General features: G+C 33.5%; 2 protein-coding genes across 4 annotated transcripts; both read left to right on the top strand.

Moving 5' to 3' along the window:
* Window positions 1–8,582: 8,582 nt before the first annotated feature.
* LOC21391248 (aluminum-activated malate transporter 4) lies at window positions 8,583–13,775 on the top strand. Of its 2 annotated transcripts, XM_024169748.1 has the most exons (7): window positions 8,583–9,039; window positions 9,169–9,306; window positions 10,878–11,141; window positions 11,545–11,681; window positions 11,770–11,916; window positions 12,385–13,113; window positions 13,703–13,775. In XM_024169748.1, the coding sequence occupies exons 1-6, from the start codon at window positions 8,664–8,666 to the stop codon at window positions 13,072–13,074; spliced, it is 1,752 nt and encodes a 583-aa protein (XP_024025516.1). In that variant the 5' UTR covers window positions 8,583–8,663; the 3' UTR covers window positions 13,075–13,113; window positions 13,703–13,775. The 2 variants fall into 2 exon arrangements, with proteins under 2 accessions (XP_024025516.1, XP_010102834.1); XM_010104532.2 differs by lacking the exon at window positions 13,703–13,775 and having other exon boundaries at window positions 12,385–13,171.
* Window positions 13,776–14,220: 445 nt separating this feature from the next.
* LOC21391249 (aluminum-activated malate transporter 4) lies at window positions 14,221–16,755 on the top strand. Of its 2 annotated transcripts, none has more exons than XM_010104533.2 (6): window positions 14,221–14,606; window positions 14,697–14,834; window positions 14,935–15,198; window positions 15,306–15,442; window positions 15,530–15,676; window positions 15,999–16,755. In XM_010104533.2, exons 1-6 carry the CDS (start codon window positions 14,237–14,239, stop codon window positions 16,683–16,685), a joined length of 1,743 nt encoding a protein of 580 aa, XP_010102835.1. In that variant the 5' UTR covers window positions 14,221–14,236; the 3' UTR covers window positions 16,686–16,755. The 2 variants fall into 2 exon arrangements, with proteins under 2 accessions (XP_010102835.1, XP_024025517.1); XM_024169749.1 differs by having other exon boundaries at window positions 14,538–14,602; window positions 15,999–16,752.
* The last annotated feature ends 1,085 nt before the right edge of the window (window positions 16,756–17,840 follow it).

Here is a 17,840-nt window from a genome sequence, read left to right on the forward strand (position 1 = left end):
TTTGTCTGTTTCCCCTTGATGCACTCAACACAGACTTGGAAGTCTGTCATATCTAGGGAACCAAGAATTCCATCACTCACAAGCCTCTGAATTTTCTGTTTAGAGATATGACCTAAACGCTTGTGTCATAGGGTGACAGAATTCTCATTTAATTTTCGCTTTGTACCTCGTGCACTAGTGTGCAAAATTGCATTATCAGAAGTAACAGTATCAAGCATATAAAGATTATCAATTAAGGAACCAATACCAACAACATTTGAATTATGAGAAAGACTAACTTTATTATTTCTGAAGGAACGAGAATAACCGGATTTGTCAAAACTAGAAATAGAAATTAAATTATGTCTAAATGATGGTGCAACAAAAGTATCAATCAAATCCAAATAGACACCAGTCTTTAATAATAATCCAAATGTTCCGATAGCTTCAACTGGAACTTTCTTGCCATCACCCACGAAGATGAATCTTTCAGTATCATTTGGCGGTCGGCTCCACAGGCAACCCTGCATAGACATACTTATGTAAGTAGTAGCACCAGAATCTACCCACCAAGTATCCTTAGGTATATAAGCTAAATTAACTTCAGAACAAACTAAAGCGAGAAGCTTACCATTCTTTACACGCCAAGCGGCGTATTTAGAACACTCTTTCTTCATGTGTCCTTCCTTCTTGCAGAAGTAGTCCTTCTTACAGAAGTAGTAGGTGAATGCCTTATCCTGCTTTTTTAGTTTCTTCTTCTGCTGAGGTGTTCCATCTGCAGTATCCATAGCTCTCTTTTTGTTCTTATTCTGAGAGGTTGATGCCAAGTGAGCACTTTCAGTCTTATCTCGCTGAAGCCTTTCCTCTTCTTGCACACAATATGATATGAGCTCAGTAACAGTCCATTTTTCCTTTTGGATGTTATAGCCCACCTTAAATTGACTATATTGTGCAAGAAAAGATATGAGAACTAAATGCACGAGCAAATCCTCAGACAACTCTAACTTTAGCGCCTTTAGTTTCCCAGTGATGTTAGACATATCCATAATGTACTCCCTTATGCTCCCCTTTGCTTTATACCTCATGAAAATGAGTTTATTCAGAAGGTTACTCGTTTCTGACTTTTCATTCTTGGAAAAATATTGCTCAAGTTCTTTGAGGAACTTCTTGGCATTAGTGCTTTCAGTAATAGAGCCTCGAAACGGCTCCGGAATGGATCGATTCATGATCATTAGACTCATACGATTAGAGCGGTCTCACTTCTCAATTTTATCCGTGTTTGGATTTTCTATAGTAGCAGTGGGATGCTCTGTCCTGAGTGTAAGGTCTAAGTCCATACATCTAAGAACGATTTCCACGTCTCTTTCCAAACTTTAAAATTTGTCCCATTCAACATTGGGATCGCGTTAACTTGAGCATAAACATTCATAGCAGTAGCAGAAACTGAATAAAGAACAAAAATAAAATATACTCACAATCAACATTCATGTCATACATAAGCATAATCAAACCATATAATGCATATGACATAAACAAATAACTCGAAGCAAGGTGGGCCCATTTCAAGATACCTAGCACAACACTGATATTTAGTCTTTGGACCAGAAATATCAGCTTGTAAGTGGTACTCTCCGCACAGTAATCAAATATTGACAATAAATCCTCTCAAACAGTAGCCTTCCTTTAGGCTGACTATTGCTCACATGGAGAGCTTTATAATTGTCACATATTTATTACCACAGGTATACCCATCATTTGGCCAAATAATAACCTTCCTTTGGGCCGATCATTATTCATATAAATAATAGGTATACTCATCTTTATATTTTATAATAAATCAACATCCACAACAGAGGTTACTTTGGCAACAATATTATTTCAATTAATTTATTTCAAAATACAAGACAATTAAGTGCAATAATAATCAAATAAAACAAAAAATAAAGAACGAGAGTTTCATTTTATTCAATTAAGTCTTTAATTAATTTACACTTAATTTCTTAATGGGTAATCATTTACCTAAATGCCCAAAATCTCTAAAATTGGGTTTAAAATAAACCCAAAATTGCCAAAATTAGCAATTATTTTTCTTTAAAGCCGCTGGTATAACCCGCGGCCCTTATGCTAAATCACAAGCCCAATTAGGCCTGTGGTCTATTATTTTGTCACGTGCCCCAAATGGGCCCGTGTGCTTTTTTTTTTGTTTTGGCAGCTCTGGGCCGAAGCCCAGAGTTGCTTCAACCCTAGGGTCACGACATACTGTCGCGACCCTTGACCAGATGTGGCGGCCTCCAAGCTGCCATTGTGTGCAGCCGCGGTGGTACACTGCGGCTGTCCCGTTACCGGCGAGGCCAGAAGGTTGCGACCGGGCATCCACAGTGCCGGCGGCAACAGATGCTGCCGACGGCCATAATTTTTTTTTTTTTTATATTTCCTTATGCGACGGCCTTGGCCGCCGCTGGTCTTCATCCCGCCGTGGCCACAGGCGGTGGCTTGCCTGTCGGCGCGGCCCAATGGCCGCGCCCTTGATTCCGCAGTGCTGGTGGCCAAGGTTGCCGCCGGCCATAATCCTTCTCTAAAAGGATAAGACAACGAAGAAAGAAAAAAAAATTCCAGAAGAAAAAAAAACTTTTTTTTAATTAATTCTTTTACCAAATTTTCTTAATCCTCAATTTTTCAGACACTCAAATTTTGTGAATAACAATTAATTTGAAAATTATTCAACAAATATTTATCGAAATCAATCACCAAGAATTCATATGATTATCTATATACATGCTTTTCTTAACAAAATAAAACATATCTAAAATTCCATAGACAAAAGAAAAATCATATGAATCAATCAACATGATGTTCAACCGGAGATATTAGAGATGAAAATTCTCTCAATAATTTAATGTGATGACCGCTTTAACACCACTAGTTGGATCTTTAAATCCTTATTCCACATTTCAGGAATCATCACACCAAATTACTAAGAAAGTATATTAGAACAAATACGTGTCTCCATTGTTGCAGCCTTAATCTCCAGTAGAATTCTCTAAGACAACGAGCATGACGGTTATGGCCTTCCTCAGTCAAATCTCCTTAGTTCCTTAATGGGGTATTTTCTCTTTAGATGGAGAAGAATGAAAGTTGCCAAATGATTTGACGTATTGGGAACTATAACCTAAATTTCTTTATATACTGCCCCATTACGCTCCCATTAAATCTAATTGGGTCAATATGGGTATCCACTCATTCAACTCATACCATGTTAGGAGACTATTTGGGCTTTTTATAATTAGATCACTTAATTAACCTAATTAATTAAATAATTTAATATAATTATTAAATAAATATGTGGCCCACAATATAGAAAACTCACGTTTCCTAACAATAAATGCTTAAACTATCCTCTATATTCCTTCAAAATACCATTTTATCTCTCATGTTCGTGAGAATGGTTAAAACTGAAAATGTCGTGTTTGAAATTGATCCCGTTTTTATTTTTTACGTTTTTCAAGAAAGAAAAAATGAAGACGTTTTCAGAACGGCGTTTAGCGCAATAAAGATAAAAAACGGAAATGAAACGATTTTTTAGTTTAGTGTAAAATGATAGAGAAATAAAAAATGATTTTTAGTCGTTTTTCATTTTTTGTTTTCGTTTTCTCCTCTCTCGAGCGGAGAGAGAAACATTAATAAGTTTTTTTAGAATGAAAATAATCTCTTAATAAAACTACCAAACGCATTTTCAAAAATGATTTCTATCTGAGATTGAAAACGTTTTCATTTTCATTTTTATTTATAAAATAAAATCATTTTAAAACGAGTTCCAAACGCGTTCAAAATAACCCCTTATACACGTTTGACCGGTCAAATTTAAAAATACCAAAACCTACTCTCAATAATAGGTTGTATTTGTTAAGAAATCTAAGTTACGATTGAATATCCATCTCAAATTATGGATTAGATTGCAACAATACATTATCTGATTACATTAGATAATTAACTCACCTTAATTGCCGTAGCCCCAAATATACATTAAAGCTCTTTTTTACAATGAGGTCTTACTTTTACTTTTAGTCGGTAAAAGAAGAGAAATAAAAATTGTGATTTTTTGTTGAGTGTTTGGAATAAAAAAGCTTAATGGGTCAAAATAGTTTTTAAATTTTTTAATAAACAATAAAAGTGTTGGAATAAAGTTTATAATATCTTAATAAATTACTCAGCTATAAGTTTTAAGATATATTCATAAATACGTTTTTTAAAAGTTTTATTTTGTGATTTTGATTGAAAACTCTTCTGAAAAGTCAAAACACTCGTGACAAATTATCTAAACACTTTCAAAAACAAGGTTTGGACGTAGGAAGCTAAAAGCAGCTTTTATTAGGAACTATTGGTTTTACGCTAAAGAACAACTTTGAAACAATCCTTCACTTGCTTTAATTTATTAAAATGGTGGTTTAGCTCGTTTGTTTGTTAAAAGAGATTGGCATCCTTAATTGTAGCTATTCCTAGTTCTACAGTTCAGTAATCCATGATTTTAGGCGCTCTATTATTGTAGGCATTTCTCTAATTTAATTTTCCCTATTTGAATATATTTAGCATGTATAAATATCCATCTAGTACTCTTGAAAATAGACAAGACCACAATTTTTTCAATTTTCATCTTTCTTATAACTTTTATTTTTTCATGGTATCAGATTTATTCAAATGGTCTCCTTGATCTACAGATTTTATTTATTTTCCACTTAGGTTTATTTTTCGGTCAGTATTTTATTTTCTATTTAGTTTTACTTTCCGGTGGTCTTTTTACCTTTCGTCCAAGTTTGTTTGCCTATCATTAGTATAGACTGTTTGTTGTATTAATTTTGGTATTTTTGATTTTGCAAAGTTTATTGATATTCAAGCTCTTACATTTATACGATGTATTCAAAATTCCTATTCTTTCATGTTTTTCTAGTTGTTTAGTTATTATTATTATTATTATTATTATTATTATTATTATTTCATTTTTACACCTTGCATTCGAGGTTACCACACACTGAATTTATGAAACTATATCAATTCCTTCAGATTTTGAATTTGTGCACAATGTCAATCTTTTTCTTGTCAAGCGTGAATTTTGGCTGCAAAACGGCCCAAACACCATTAAAGAAAAAAATGAAAAATAATAATAATAAAAACTAAAAATTCCAAAATGTGAAGGCTATTTAGGTCTTTTACCATCAAAATCCACTTTTGAACGGAAAAATATAATAATTTAACATGAATTTAAAATATGAAGTAACAAATAGAATACTAATCAAAATATAAAGTGTGATATTTTGATTATCTCAAATGTAGCGTATAAAGTGAGGGGGAAAAACATTTGTTTATTTGTTGAACGGAATACCTTTCATGATGTTTATTTGATACTAGTGTTTAGAGCGCTATGCGAGTAATTTATTTGAAATAACAATTATATAAATTATTTTTTAGAGAAAAAAAAAGACAGAAAATAAGTGAAGACACAAATAGGAAAATATCCTAAGCAAAAAATAGGAAATAAAGATTTTAACTTTTTTTTTTGTGTTTTAAATTACTTTTATTTTATTTAATTTATTTTTTATTTAATCAGGCGTGATTTTATTCTATTTTAATGTATTTTTGTTTAATTTTATTTTTTATTCAAATTATTTATAACATTTGTATCTTAATAGAAGTGAAAATTTGGTGCATGATGGTGTAAAAACGGACAAAATCAGACAACAAATCAACTAAAAATAAACAACAAATAGAATAAATAATAATAAAAAAGAAATTTAGAAATTATTATGACTGTCGGATGGAGAGGCGCTCACGTGATTCATTTAAAATAATAGTTATACAAATTATTTAAAAAAAGAAAAAGAAAGAAAAAAGGACAAAAAAGAAGCAAAAGACAATGAAATTTTTTTTTTTGTTATTTTTTAAATTAGTTATATTTTATTTTGTTTCACTTGTTTTTTATTTAATTTACCTTGCTTTTATTTTGTTTGAGTGTATTTTTGTTTAATTTTATTTTTTATTTGAATTACTTTTAGTATTTTTATATACATAGCATTAGAAATTTAGTGCAAAACAGTGTTAAAATGGACAAAATTAGACAACAAATAAGGGTCTATTTAGTTTGTTGATTCAAATTAAGATATAATTTTATATGAGAGCTTTTTACTATAATAAAAATGTTAAATGTGACTTTTTCTTATAGTTTTTACTGTAACAAAATTTAAATTTTAAACTTACATCGGTGAAATAAACGAGGGTCTAAGTTAAAAACAAACAAATAAATAAAATAGATACAAAAAATTAATAATTATATCCGGAATGTCACGCCCAGACGAGGGCACGTGGAGGTCTGTCGGGGCAGGTACGTCTCGTCAGCGGCCCCGCCACTTTCACCACTAATGAATGAGCGCGCGCCACGTGTACATGGCTATTGACCACTTCCTTGTTCGCGTGAGATCCGCTGCAGCGTGTTTTACATGAGGTCGTTTCTACAGCAATGGATTTTGACACGTGTCCACTCAGTTGAACTCTCTAATCACACACTGCCACGTGGATCCCAGTGAAGATGTCTTCCAATCATAGACGGACGCATGACGAGTTTAGTGAACCCAAGCACACTGAATTAGTTTCCTTAACAGTACCAAAAAAGAAAAAAGTGTAACAAAACGTTTCAAAAACCCATTTTTCTTTAGTAATGTTGTATAGATTTGGGTAACTATTGATTTTGTCACATGGGGGCCATACAACATCACGATTTTAATATTGTCAAAAATTTAAATGGAATGTTAAAAATACAAGAGATCACATTGTCATCAATACTAAGCATGGTTTTTCTTTTATTTTTCTTTCTTTTTTTGTCCTAAACCTTACGAGTATGGTTGACACTGCGATTTTCATGCCGTGCATGGTGGGATAGAATTAAACAATGCTTTGACAGTTTATATTCATCAAACCTGTACAAAGGGAATTACGAACTGTAAAACTGTAATGATTTGATGTGTTGAGCGTTTTTTTTTCTTCCCTTTCTTCATAGAAATTTCAAGCTTAAATAAAAGTTTATTTTTTGGTGGAAAATGAACTAATTTCTTCATATAGTTAAATAAGAGTAATTTCATCGGACCACAATAATACATAACCAGACAATAAGTCCAAATATTCAAATAACAATAAAACAAGACAAGAAGTTCAATACACACAACAATGTATTATGATAATATATATATATATATATATATATTATAACTAAACGACAACGATCCAGCTGTAGGAGTGTTAGTGTACATAATAATCAATTTTCATAGAAAAAATAAAATAAAATATATGTATTTGTATATATAATAATCCTTGATGGTAGAAAGCGTAAGGTGGTGACACTCGGGAATTGAGACGTGAATGTTTTGCCGCAGTCAGACAGTGTAATTGATCTTTACCCAATATTTGTGCATTCAAATATTAAGGTGATTTCCTCTCAACTTCAACTCCTCATACTTTACTCTCCTAATTGTAAAGTATTCCTATTTAACTCGTTCCGTTAGAATTTTCATTTAAAACAGACAAAAAAATAGAGAATTAAATATTATCAAGTGATCTTTAATATTTTAGAATTTTTGTTAAAAATAAACAGAAAATATCATGTGACCTTATTTAATTCTTGCATTTTTTTTCTTTTCGAGGACTATTTAACCCAATCTTTTTCCGTGTGCTTTTTACTTTTTAATTAACATAGGATTAATCACACAAGGCTTCTCACTTTTAAAGCATCTCAAATATAACCTTAAGCCATCATTTTGTTGCAGCTTTAGTCCTTACTATCACTCAAGTACTGAAAAGAGGATATATGTACACGTGATGTTTATGAAAAATAACACTACGCTGATGAGATACAAAATATACACGTTATCTTGAAAAAAAAAAAAAAAAAAAAAAAAAAAAAAAAAAAAAAAATTTTTTCACTTTTCTAATAGAAAATCATCTTTTTAAAGACTAAAACTGAAACAAACTAATAATTCAAGGTAAAATTTGAGACGTGTTAAAAATGATAAGAAATGATGAGACGTAAGGACGTTTGGTTGGAGGATTCAAACCATGTGATTCGAATTATTTTCGATTTACGTATATTTTTTGTAAGAGAAAATACTGTAGCGAACCACGAATCATGATTTGAATCAGGGAACGAATCCCTCTACCAAACGGGTGTATTTGTGAAATTAACCCTTTTAACATGAATTCTTTAAAGGGAAAAGTTTTAAAACTGAAATGTCAAAGTGAATGACCTAAGGTTTGAAAATACATATGTCTAATGTGTGGAAATGAGATTGATCCCTTTACTATTATCAAAGAATAGGGATTATTACCATTTTAAACTTCTTTTAACTCTCCCTCCACTCCACATAAACATTCTCACTCTAGGTAGGTCCTGCAGAACTCATACAACGTCGTTTCCCTCTCCATCTCTCTCTCTTTTCTATTCCCATACTGTGTTTGTCTGTTTATACACCTAAAAGCACAATAATTTAGTCCCTTCTCATCGAATGAGGTCGTCGTCATCACCACCACCACTTCTATAAAGCAATTGTAATTCCATACTCTCTTCGTCACCCAATATCCAACTCCTCTCTCTTTCTTCTCCACAAATTCCGGAATACTTTTCTTATTATAATCCGGTGACGAAAATGTCAGCCAAATTGGAACCATGTTTCGCCAAGAAAAGCAAGGAAAGACTGCTCCTCCCGAGGAAGGTTTTCTCGGACTTCAGTCTTCCCATCGCCGGCAGCTCCGACGACCGCGACGGAAGCGCCAATGAGTTCCGATGCTTCCGATCCATGTCCGACGGGATCGCAAATTTCTGGAACAACTTGCACAAAACACTCGTACAATTATACGAAATGGGCCGATCAGATCCTCGCAAAGTCGCGTTCGCCGCAAAGGTGGGCTTGGCATTGGCGATCGTTTCTCTTGCCATCTTCTTCAAAGAGCCTCTCAAGGACATTAACCAGTACGCCATCTGGGCTACTCTCACTGTCGTTCTGATTTTTGAATTCAGCGTAGGTACTATATAACATGTATTCTTTACTCTTTTTTGGGTTTTTTCAAATTTTTTTTTTTTTTTTTCATGTGATCTTAGAGAAGGCTAATTATTGTTTTAATCCTTTTTTTTAATTCATTTTCCTCTGGCAGGTGCAACTCTTAGCAAAGGACTAAATCGTGCGTTGGGGACATTTTCTGCTGGAGGGCTGGCTTTGGGAATTGCGGAAATCTCCATATTGGCAGGGAGATTTGAGGAAGTTATAATTGTGATCAGTATATTCATAGCAGGTTATATATATATATATATATATAACTTACAAGAATACATTTAACCTTGCATTAATTACGTGAAATTAATTAAAAAGAAGACCAGGCTTTATCCTTATCCGGGGAACAGGTACCTAGCTATCTTATAATTTTCTTCAGATCCGGCCATGGATGGACTTATCATTTGCATTTATCTCTCCTTCTCTTTCGATCTGCTCTCTTCGTGTGCTCTTTTTTCGCGATCTGGTGGTCTGTAGTGCCAAATCGAAGGTGGTCAGATCTCTCACTGATTTTTTTGCCAAATTGGACGAGATCTAGGCAAAGATCTGGATAAGTGATTTAATCCGTTCATTTTTCTCATTTTGCACATAAAAAGGAATCGCATTTCATCCCTTTGATAGTGATTTAACGCTGTTTCTTTCCTTTTTTGAGCAGTACTTGTCGTTAACATTGATTTACCTCAAATAGACGGTAACTAACCTTTTTTCTTTCTGGAAGGGATAACTAAATTATTAGGGAGTTTTTTGGTAGGCCTATCCTATCAGTAATGTCAGCATAAACATTTTTTAATGCATATATGATGCAAAAAAATAATGAACTATCAATAACTCATTTTTTCTAATTCTATAAAGAAGCTCCCAATTTATTAATATATTAGTAACTCACTTTACATACTTGGATTTAATGGTAATTTAACAATTAACTACATCTTCATCTCCTAGTTCAGTGGTTGCAGGCATAACATAATGATAATTCCATTTTAAGACTCCACCATAAGGCGTAGAGTTTGAATCCACCACCTTAAGTTAAAAAAAAAAAAAAGTCATCTCACTCAAATTAAGAAAAAAAAAACTTAGTTATAATTAAGTGGGGCATGTACCCCACTCAAATTTTGATCTTTTATGCTACCAAATTTTTCTTATAATCTTCACTTGTGCCCCTGCTCAAGTTTTGAAATCAAGTTTCTTATCGAATTCTTTTAGGAAAAAATAGATAAATATTTCTTTTGAGTGTATGAATTTAGATTTTTATTCCTTATTCATGATTAATATTTTTTTAGTCAGATAACTATATTTGTTAAAAGAGTATTAATTATGAGCAAAAAATAAAAATTAAGACCCATATACTCATAAAAATAAGTTCACTAATTTTCTCCTTTTTTTTTTTATAACATTCAATTGTAACCCCACTCAATTACTGAAGATTATAACTATGACTCTATCTAATGAAAAGTTATTCTTAAAATCCTGCATTTCCTAACTTAGCCACTACTCACTTAACATATGTAACTTACTCATTTAAATCACTCATTAACTTGAAGGGCATTTTTGAATGCTTTTCTATCGAAACAAAAAAACAAAAAAAAGAAAACTTGAAGGGCGTTTTTTTTTTTTTTGTTTTAATAAAACTTCATTACTTAAAAAGGACCATTTAATTATTTATAAAAAAATGAAGGATTCATAAACGACTTTTTTTTCCTTGAAAAATGATTTCGCAAAAAAAAAAAAAAAAAAAAAAAAAAAAACTCTTTTTTTCTTTTAAAGGAAGGCTTTTTTAAATTTTGACATATCTTCTTTTTACGTTATGTTTAGGATTTTGCGCTAGCTATGCCAAACAGTACCCGCCAATGAAGCCATACGAATATGGGTTTCGTGTGTTCTTGTTGACATACTGTATAGTCTTGACGTCTGCGAGTAAAGCCTTTCTCCAAACGGCATTATACCGGTTGATGCTTATTGCCGTTGGTGCTGGGATTTGTTTGGTTGTAAGTATATGTATATTCCCCATTTGGGCAGGGGAAGATCTGCACAAGTTGGTGGTTAAAAATTTCAGGGGTGTTGCTGTTTCTTTGGAAGGTAAGTTTTATGTATGTAGCGGTGTTTTACGTGCCTAAAAGGCTAAAAATATTTGTATACTAGCATTTTCATTGCAATGCAGAATCTCCGTGCCAATATCAAAATTTGGTATTTGGACAGAAAAATACCCTCCAATCCAATGTAATGTTGTACTTGTGTCAAATTGTAATATTTGATTCTGTTTGTTAGTAAGAAGTTTACTTAATAATTCAATAAACAAATTTCCTTTACAAGTTCTAAGGTTACAAATTTATGACAAAAAAAGTAAATGTAGCATTAAAATATCATTATACATTGGAGTACACTTTTCTATGCTAAATATAGTATTGACATGAACATTAACATTGGAGAAGATGCTTATTCTTTTTAATTACTTGATCTGAGTCACTTTATTTTTGCTTAGGTTGTGTTAAGGGATATTTGGAGTGTGTTGAATATGAGAGGATTCCTTCAAAAATTCTCATATATCAAGCTTCTGATGACCAGTTATACAGTGGCTATAGATCAGCTGTTCAATCTTCAACCCAAGAGGAAACTCTAGTGAGTTCATCTTACCATTTGTGCTTCTAGTCCTTTTCCTCAAGTAGGAGCTAAATTAGTTCATGAAACGCGATTGGCGATTTCGCAGTTGGACTTCGCATTATGGGAGCCACCTCATGGCCCTTACAAGGGCTTCAACTATCCATGGAAAAACTATATCAAAGTTGGCGGGGCACTAAGGCATTGCGCATTCACGGTCATGGCTATGCACGGATGTATACTTTCAGAAATCCAGGTAACATGCCCAATTATGCATATATCATCTACTCAATACACAATTCCACTCATTTGCCTAAGGGAAGGCAGACTTCACATGTTCAGTATCACTCCTATAAATGACCATTTTAGCGAGAACATTTATAGCAACGAATCTTTTCGTCATCATAGGGGTTGTACCAATGAATTTTTTATTGGTAAAGACTTGTTTGGTAGAGTCAAAAGCTTCACAAAAAGAGAACTATATTCTCATTATAGCGATGAAAAGTTTTTAAAAATAGGATTTTGAAAAATTTTGTTTAGCATTAATTAGAGAATTGTTCATGACATCCTTTACAATAAAATAAAATAAAATAAAAAATGTGTTCATGACATGCCAATTACATGAAAAAGTGGATATTCTCATAAACAACTATGCCCATATAATATCTTTCCTATTATCAATCTATTTCATTAGAAGGTGTTTAAACTGTGGTTGCATTTGTAGGCACCACCAGAGAAAAGACAGGTTTTCCGAAGCGAGCTTCAAAGGGTAGGTACTGAAGGAGCAAAAGTGCTACGTGAGCTTGGAAGCAAAGTAGAGAAGATGGAAAAATTAAGTTCTAAGGACATACTAGTTGAAGTACACGAGGCAGCAGAAGAGTTGCAAATGAAAATTGACAACAACTCTTACATTCTTGTCAATTACGGAAGCTGGCAAGGGGAAAATCGGCCAAAGGAATTCGACGATCCCGAGAATCTTATGGACCTCAAAGAGAACGAAAACAAGAATTTGGTGATTTCATCGCTTAGTCAAATGTGGGACGACCAGAATCCAGTTATGGGGCTTGACCCTTCCATTAAGGAATTGTCCGCAGACAATGTATTGAGGAAATGCCCGTTATCATGGCCTAAGCTTTCCTTCACCACAAATGCTATGCTTAATATTGAACAAGAATCAAAAGTATACAAGAGTGCAAGCTCCCTATCTTTAGCAACATTTGCTTCGCTTCTGATCGAGTTTGTTGCGAGGCTTCAGAATCTTGTGGATGAATTTGAGGAGCTTAGTCATAAGGCAAACTTTAAGGATCCCGTGGAACAATCGGATGCGAAAGATGTTGCCGGGTTTTGGACAAGACTGCTAAGGTGCCTGCCATTCATGAGTCGGAAACCGGATTCAGTTTGCCCAACATTATAGTTTTTGATTCAAAGATTGGGCATTCATCACCTATAATTAGTAAGACTGATATTTGTTTGTTTGTTTGTTTTTGCTAATTAAAATATATTTACTTGGATATGTATGGTCAGTAATTCTGCCTGCTCAACATTCATGTTTTTTTAAGTGTCAAACTAAAAAAATGAAAAGACATGAGTAGCACAAGTTGCTTATGTATTTTGACAAAAGTTCCCTCTTTAACAATATCAAACATAAGATTAAAAAAAAAAAAAAAAAAAAAAAAGGGTCCCCTCACTCTTTCAGGCTTTCCTTGTGATCATTTAATTTCTCCTACCCTACTTTTATCTTCTTCTTTTTTTTTTTTGCTTGAATGCTTATCAACCGCCAAAATTTCAAAAGGGAACTGAAAAAGAAAATTTTATAAAATAAACCAGTCTTTATAAGAACTCTTCTTCATTTTTTCTGCCAGGAAAAAAAAATTTTAAAAGAAAAAAGAAAAAAAAAATTCAACTACTCCGCCACGCATAGAAGGTTTTTCATGTAATTTGCAAAATAATAGGACACTTTTAATTGTTTTCTTTCATTCATAAAATATAGAGGATATTGTCGTAGGCATCCTTATTTGTATTAATTGTGGGTAATTGCGTAGGGTGATGACTTGGTTACTGGGGGCATGAATGTTCTGCCGTCAGACATCAATTTTTCTTTCCCCTTTTGACTAAAGATTTGTGGGGCTTTTTTTTTTAACAACCTTTGAATCCGCCTTTGTTACGACCATTCAAACTTTCCCCACTCCAACTCCAGAACCTCATACGACGTCGTTTCTCTAACTCTCCCTCCAACTTTCTTTCCTCTTTCCTTTATCTTTTTTTTTTTGACCTTTTCTTTTCCCTCCTCTTCTCCTTTATGGAAAGGCAGAAAGCTACTCTTACCAGTTTTTGTGAATTGTCAGAAATCAGAACACTTCGAAAAAGAAAAAGGCAGCGACTTTCTAAAAAAAATAAAATAAAATAAAGAAAGCAATCACTGTTATACTTAAACGTGCTGATCATCTCCAAACACTTAAATAAAGAAAAAAAATAATAATTACATACAAATTAAATCCTCTTCATTGTCACCAAATCCCAAACTCCTCTGCTTTTCTCCTCCTGAAAAAGTTTCATTTTTCTTCTGAGAAAAAAAAATGGCGGCCAAGGTGGGGTCATTGAGGCACAGTTTCGTCGAGAAAAGCAAAGAACGACTGCTCTCAAGAAAAGGTTATTCGGATTTCGGTCTTCAGAGCTCCGATGGCCGTGACGGAGCCGCCAAGTTCTGGTGCTTCCGATTCATGTCCGACGGGATCACCAATCTCTGGAACAACTTGCATAACATGTTCGTAGAGTTGTACGAAATGGGCCGATCGGATCCTCGCAAATTCGTGTTCGCCATTAAAATGGGCTTGTCCTTGGCTCTTGTCTCCCTCGTCATCTTCTTCAAAGAGCCTCTCAAAAACGTCAGCCAGTACGCCATCTGGGCAATCCTCACTGTCGTTGTTGTTTTCGAATTCAGCGTAGGTACTATAATATTTTTTGTTCTTTTTGTTTTTTCAATTCAGATCTTGCCGTGTTCTTAGAGAAAACTAATAATTTTAATGTTTTTTTTAGGTGCTACTCTTAACAAAGGATTTAATCGAGCTTTGGGGACATTTTCTGCTGGAGGATTGGCTTTGGGAATTGCGGAAATCTCTGTATTGGCAGGGAAATTTGAGGAAGTTATAGTTGTAATCAGTATTTTCATAGCAGGTTATCGAAAGTAATAAAATTTTTACATTTTTATTTTTCAGCTGAAGGGCTTGTTTGAATTTTGACTTTTTTTTTTCCTCCCTTTGTTTATTATGTTTAGGATTTTGTGCTAGTTATGCGAAACTGCACCCAAGAATGAAGCCATATGAATATGGATTTCGTGTGTTCTTGTTGACATACTGTATAGTCTTGATGTCTGCTAGCAAGGCCTTTTTCCAAACAGCATTTTTTCGGTTGATGCTTATAGCAGTTGGTGCTGGGATATGTTTGGTTGTAAATATATGTATATTCCCCATATGGTCAGGGGAAGATCTGCACAAGTTGGTGGTGAAAAATTTCCGGGGTGTTGCTGCTTCTTTGGAAGGTGAGTTCCGTGTATGTATTGGTATTCGTGTTTTAATTGCTTCAAAGGCAAAAATGTTTGTGTAAGATGTTGAATTGCTTGATCTGAGTAATTTGAGTTCTATTTAGGCTGTGTTAAGGGGTATTTGGCGTGTGTTGAATATGAGAGGATTCCGTCAAAAATTCTCACATACCAAGCTTCTGATGACCCATTATATAGTGGCTATAGATCGGCGGTTCAATCTTCAAGCCAAGAGGAATCCTTGGTGTGTAGATCTTACCATTTTGTGTCTAGGCCTATTCCTTAAGTAGGAACTGAAACAATTCATCGAACTTGCTTGGTGTTTCTGCAGTTGGACTTTGCAATATGGGAGCCACCCCACGGCCCTTATAAAAGCTTCAACTATCCGTGGAGAAACTATGTCAAAGTTGGCGGTGCACTGAGGCATTGTGCATTCATGGTTATGGCGATGCACGGATGTATACTCTCAGAGATCCAGGTAACATGCGCCACTATGTAGATTTCGTGTGCTCATGTGCAATCACAGTGAGTTTTTAGTGAAAGAAGAGTTCATTAAGTTGTTGAGTGAGATGAATAAGTGATTATGTTTGGTAAAGGTGTAGTAATAGTGGAATGCAAAACATTATTTGGAAAATCCGTTTAGGAGTTATGAGAGAATTTGTTCTTAGCATGCCAATGCCATGAAGAAGGCAATCAAAACTATATTCCTACAAACAAGTATGTCTATGTTCCCATGGCATTCTCATAATCTAAGGAAAGAAGAGTTTATTATGTATGTCTTGCAATTGTGACGTTTGCAGGCACCGCCAGAAAAGAGAAATGTGTTCCAAAGCAAGCTTCAACGGGTTGGTACGGAGGGAGCTAAAGTGTTGCGTGACCTTGGAAGCAAAGTTGAAAAGATGGAAAAACTAAGTTCTAACGACATACTTCTTGAAGTACACGAGGCAGCAGAAGACTTGCAGATGAAGATTGACCAGAACTCTTACATTCTTGTCAATTATGAGAGCTGGCAAGGAGAGAAACGGCCGAAGGACTTTGATGCCGAGAGTTTAATGGATCTCAAAGAGAATGAAAACAAAAATTTGGTGATTTCATCGCTCAGTGAAATGTGGGATGCCCAGAATTCAGTCACGGGCCTTGATCCTTCCATGTCAGAGGTGTCCTCAGATAATGTTATGAGGAAACAGTTAGTATCATGGCCAAGGTTATCCTTCTCCACAAATGCCATGCCTAATATTGAACAAGAATCAAAAGTATATGAGAGTGCAAGCTCCTTGTCTTTAGCAACATTTGCTTCGCTTCTGATTGAATTCGTTGCTAGGCTTCAGAACCTTGTGGATGAATTTGAAGAGCTTAGTCAGAACGCAAACTTTAAGGATCCCGTGGAACAATCAGATGCCAAAGAGGTTGCCGGGTTTTGGACAAACCTGCTAAGGCGCCTTCCATTCACGAGTCGAAAACGGGATCCAGTTTCCTCAACATTATAGTTTCGACTCTATATATTAGGAATGATGTCCTAAAAGCATGTGATGTAATAGGATATTTATTATTTATTTAATAAAAGAGTTTATTTCTTATTTTATGTGCATATACTATTGAATATTTTATGAATATCACTGAAAATTTCATGATTATTTATGTGGCGTTAAACATTATATATAAGTGTTATATGCAAGAAGATAATATTTAAAGATAATCAAAATGATTTTTGTAATGAATTTAATTAAAGTTCAAAATCTTTAACTAAAACATTACTAATATATGTTATTCTCGTTCAAAATGGAACAATGTTATCCGCACTGTTAATATGAAGAGATATTGAATAAGTGTATTACGTATAATGAAATTATGTGGAACATGGATATAGATACAATATAAATTTCTAACAATTTCCACTAAGTAAAAAAATTCTAATTCAAAATGGAACAATGTTATCTGCACTGTTAATATGAAGAGATATTGAATAAGTGTATTACGTATAATGAAATTATGTGGAACATGGATAGATACAATATAAATTTCTAACAATTTCCACTAAGTAAAAAAATTCTAATTGAGTCTACTGATTGTCTTATATAAATGATTTTAATCATGATTTATTAGCAGACTCATATTTGTGGATTTATATATTTTTTATTTACTTGGTATGGATTCTGAGATCATGAATCCTATTTCTTGTATTTTGGAGACATGATGAAGTAAGTAGCCTGGAATGTTATTATACGATATGAAATCCATTCATTCTTGAGAAAGAAGTAAATAAATAATTCTCTTAAAAGTTGATTTGGTACTTGAACCAGTTGGAGTTCCAATTCATAAATTTATTTTATGAATCATTGTCCATTAGAGAATCAATAGTACTCAAGGATAAATATGTAATTAGAGGGGTTAACGGATTTCATCTAACTTTAATTATGAATTATTTATTGAGGATTGATCTATATGTAATGACTATATCAAATGAACACCTCACAATTTAAAAGTAATTTTTGTCTATAATTACAAGAGTGTAATTTCAATTTTATAGTAGAGTAACTTTTGAAATTAATTAGTTAATTAAAGAGTTTAATTAATTATTAATTTTATTGGAGTTTGAAATTATAGGTTCATGAATCCCCGCGCCGTCCTTGTAATCCTACAAG

This window comes from Morus notabilis, unplaced genomic scaffold (assembly GCF_000414095.1).
Source record: "Morus notabilis unplaced genomic scaffold, ASM41409v2 Scaffold349, whole genome shotgun sequence".
NCBI lineage: Eukaryota > Viridiplantae > Streptophyta > Magnoliopsida > Rosales > Moraceae > Morus > Morus notabilis.

Excerpts from the sequence above, each read along its gene's own strand:
- LOC21391249 (XM_010104533.2), top strand. The coding sequence starts at position 14,237 with ATGGCGGCCAAGGTGGGGTCATTGAGGCACAGTTTCGTCGAGAAAAGC. Across the intron at positions 14,607-14,696 it reads TGTTTTCGAATTCAGCGTAG|GTGCTACTCTTAACAAAGGA; the intron begins GTACTATAATAT and ends TGTTTTTTTTAG. Across the intron at positions 15,199-15,305 it reads TGTTGCTGCTTCTTTGGAAG|GCTGTGTTAAGGGGTATTTG; the intron begins GTGAGTTCCGTG and ends AGTTCTATTTAG.
- LOC21391248 (XM_024169748.1), top strand. The coding sequence starts at position 8,664 with ATGTCAGCCAAATTGGAACCATGTTTCGCCAAGAAAAGCAAGGAAAGA. Across the intron at positions 9,040-9,168 it reads GATTTTTGAATTCAGCGTAG|GTGCAACTCTTAGCAAAGGA; the intron begins GTACTATATAAC and ends TTCCTCTGGCAG. Across the intron at positions 11,917-12,384 it reads GTATACTTTCAGAAATCCAG|GCACCACCAGAGAAAAGACA; the intron begins GTAACATGCCCA and ends TTGCATTTGTAG.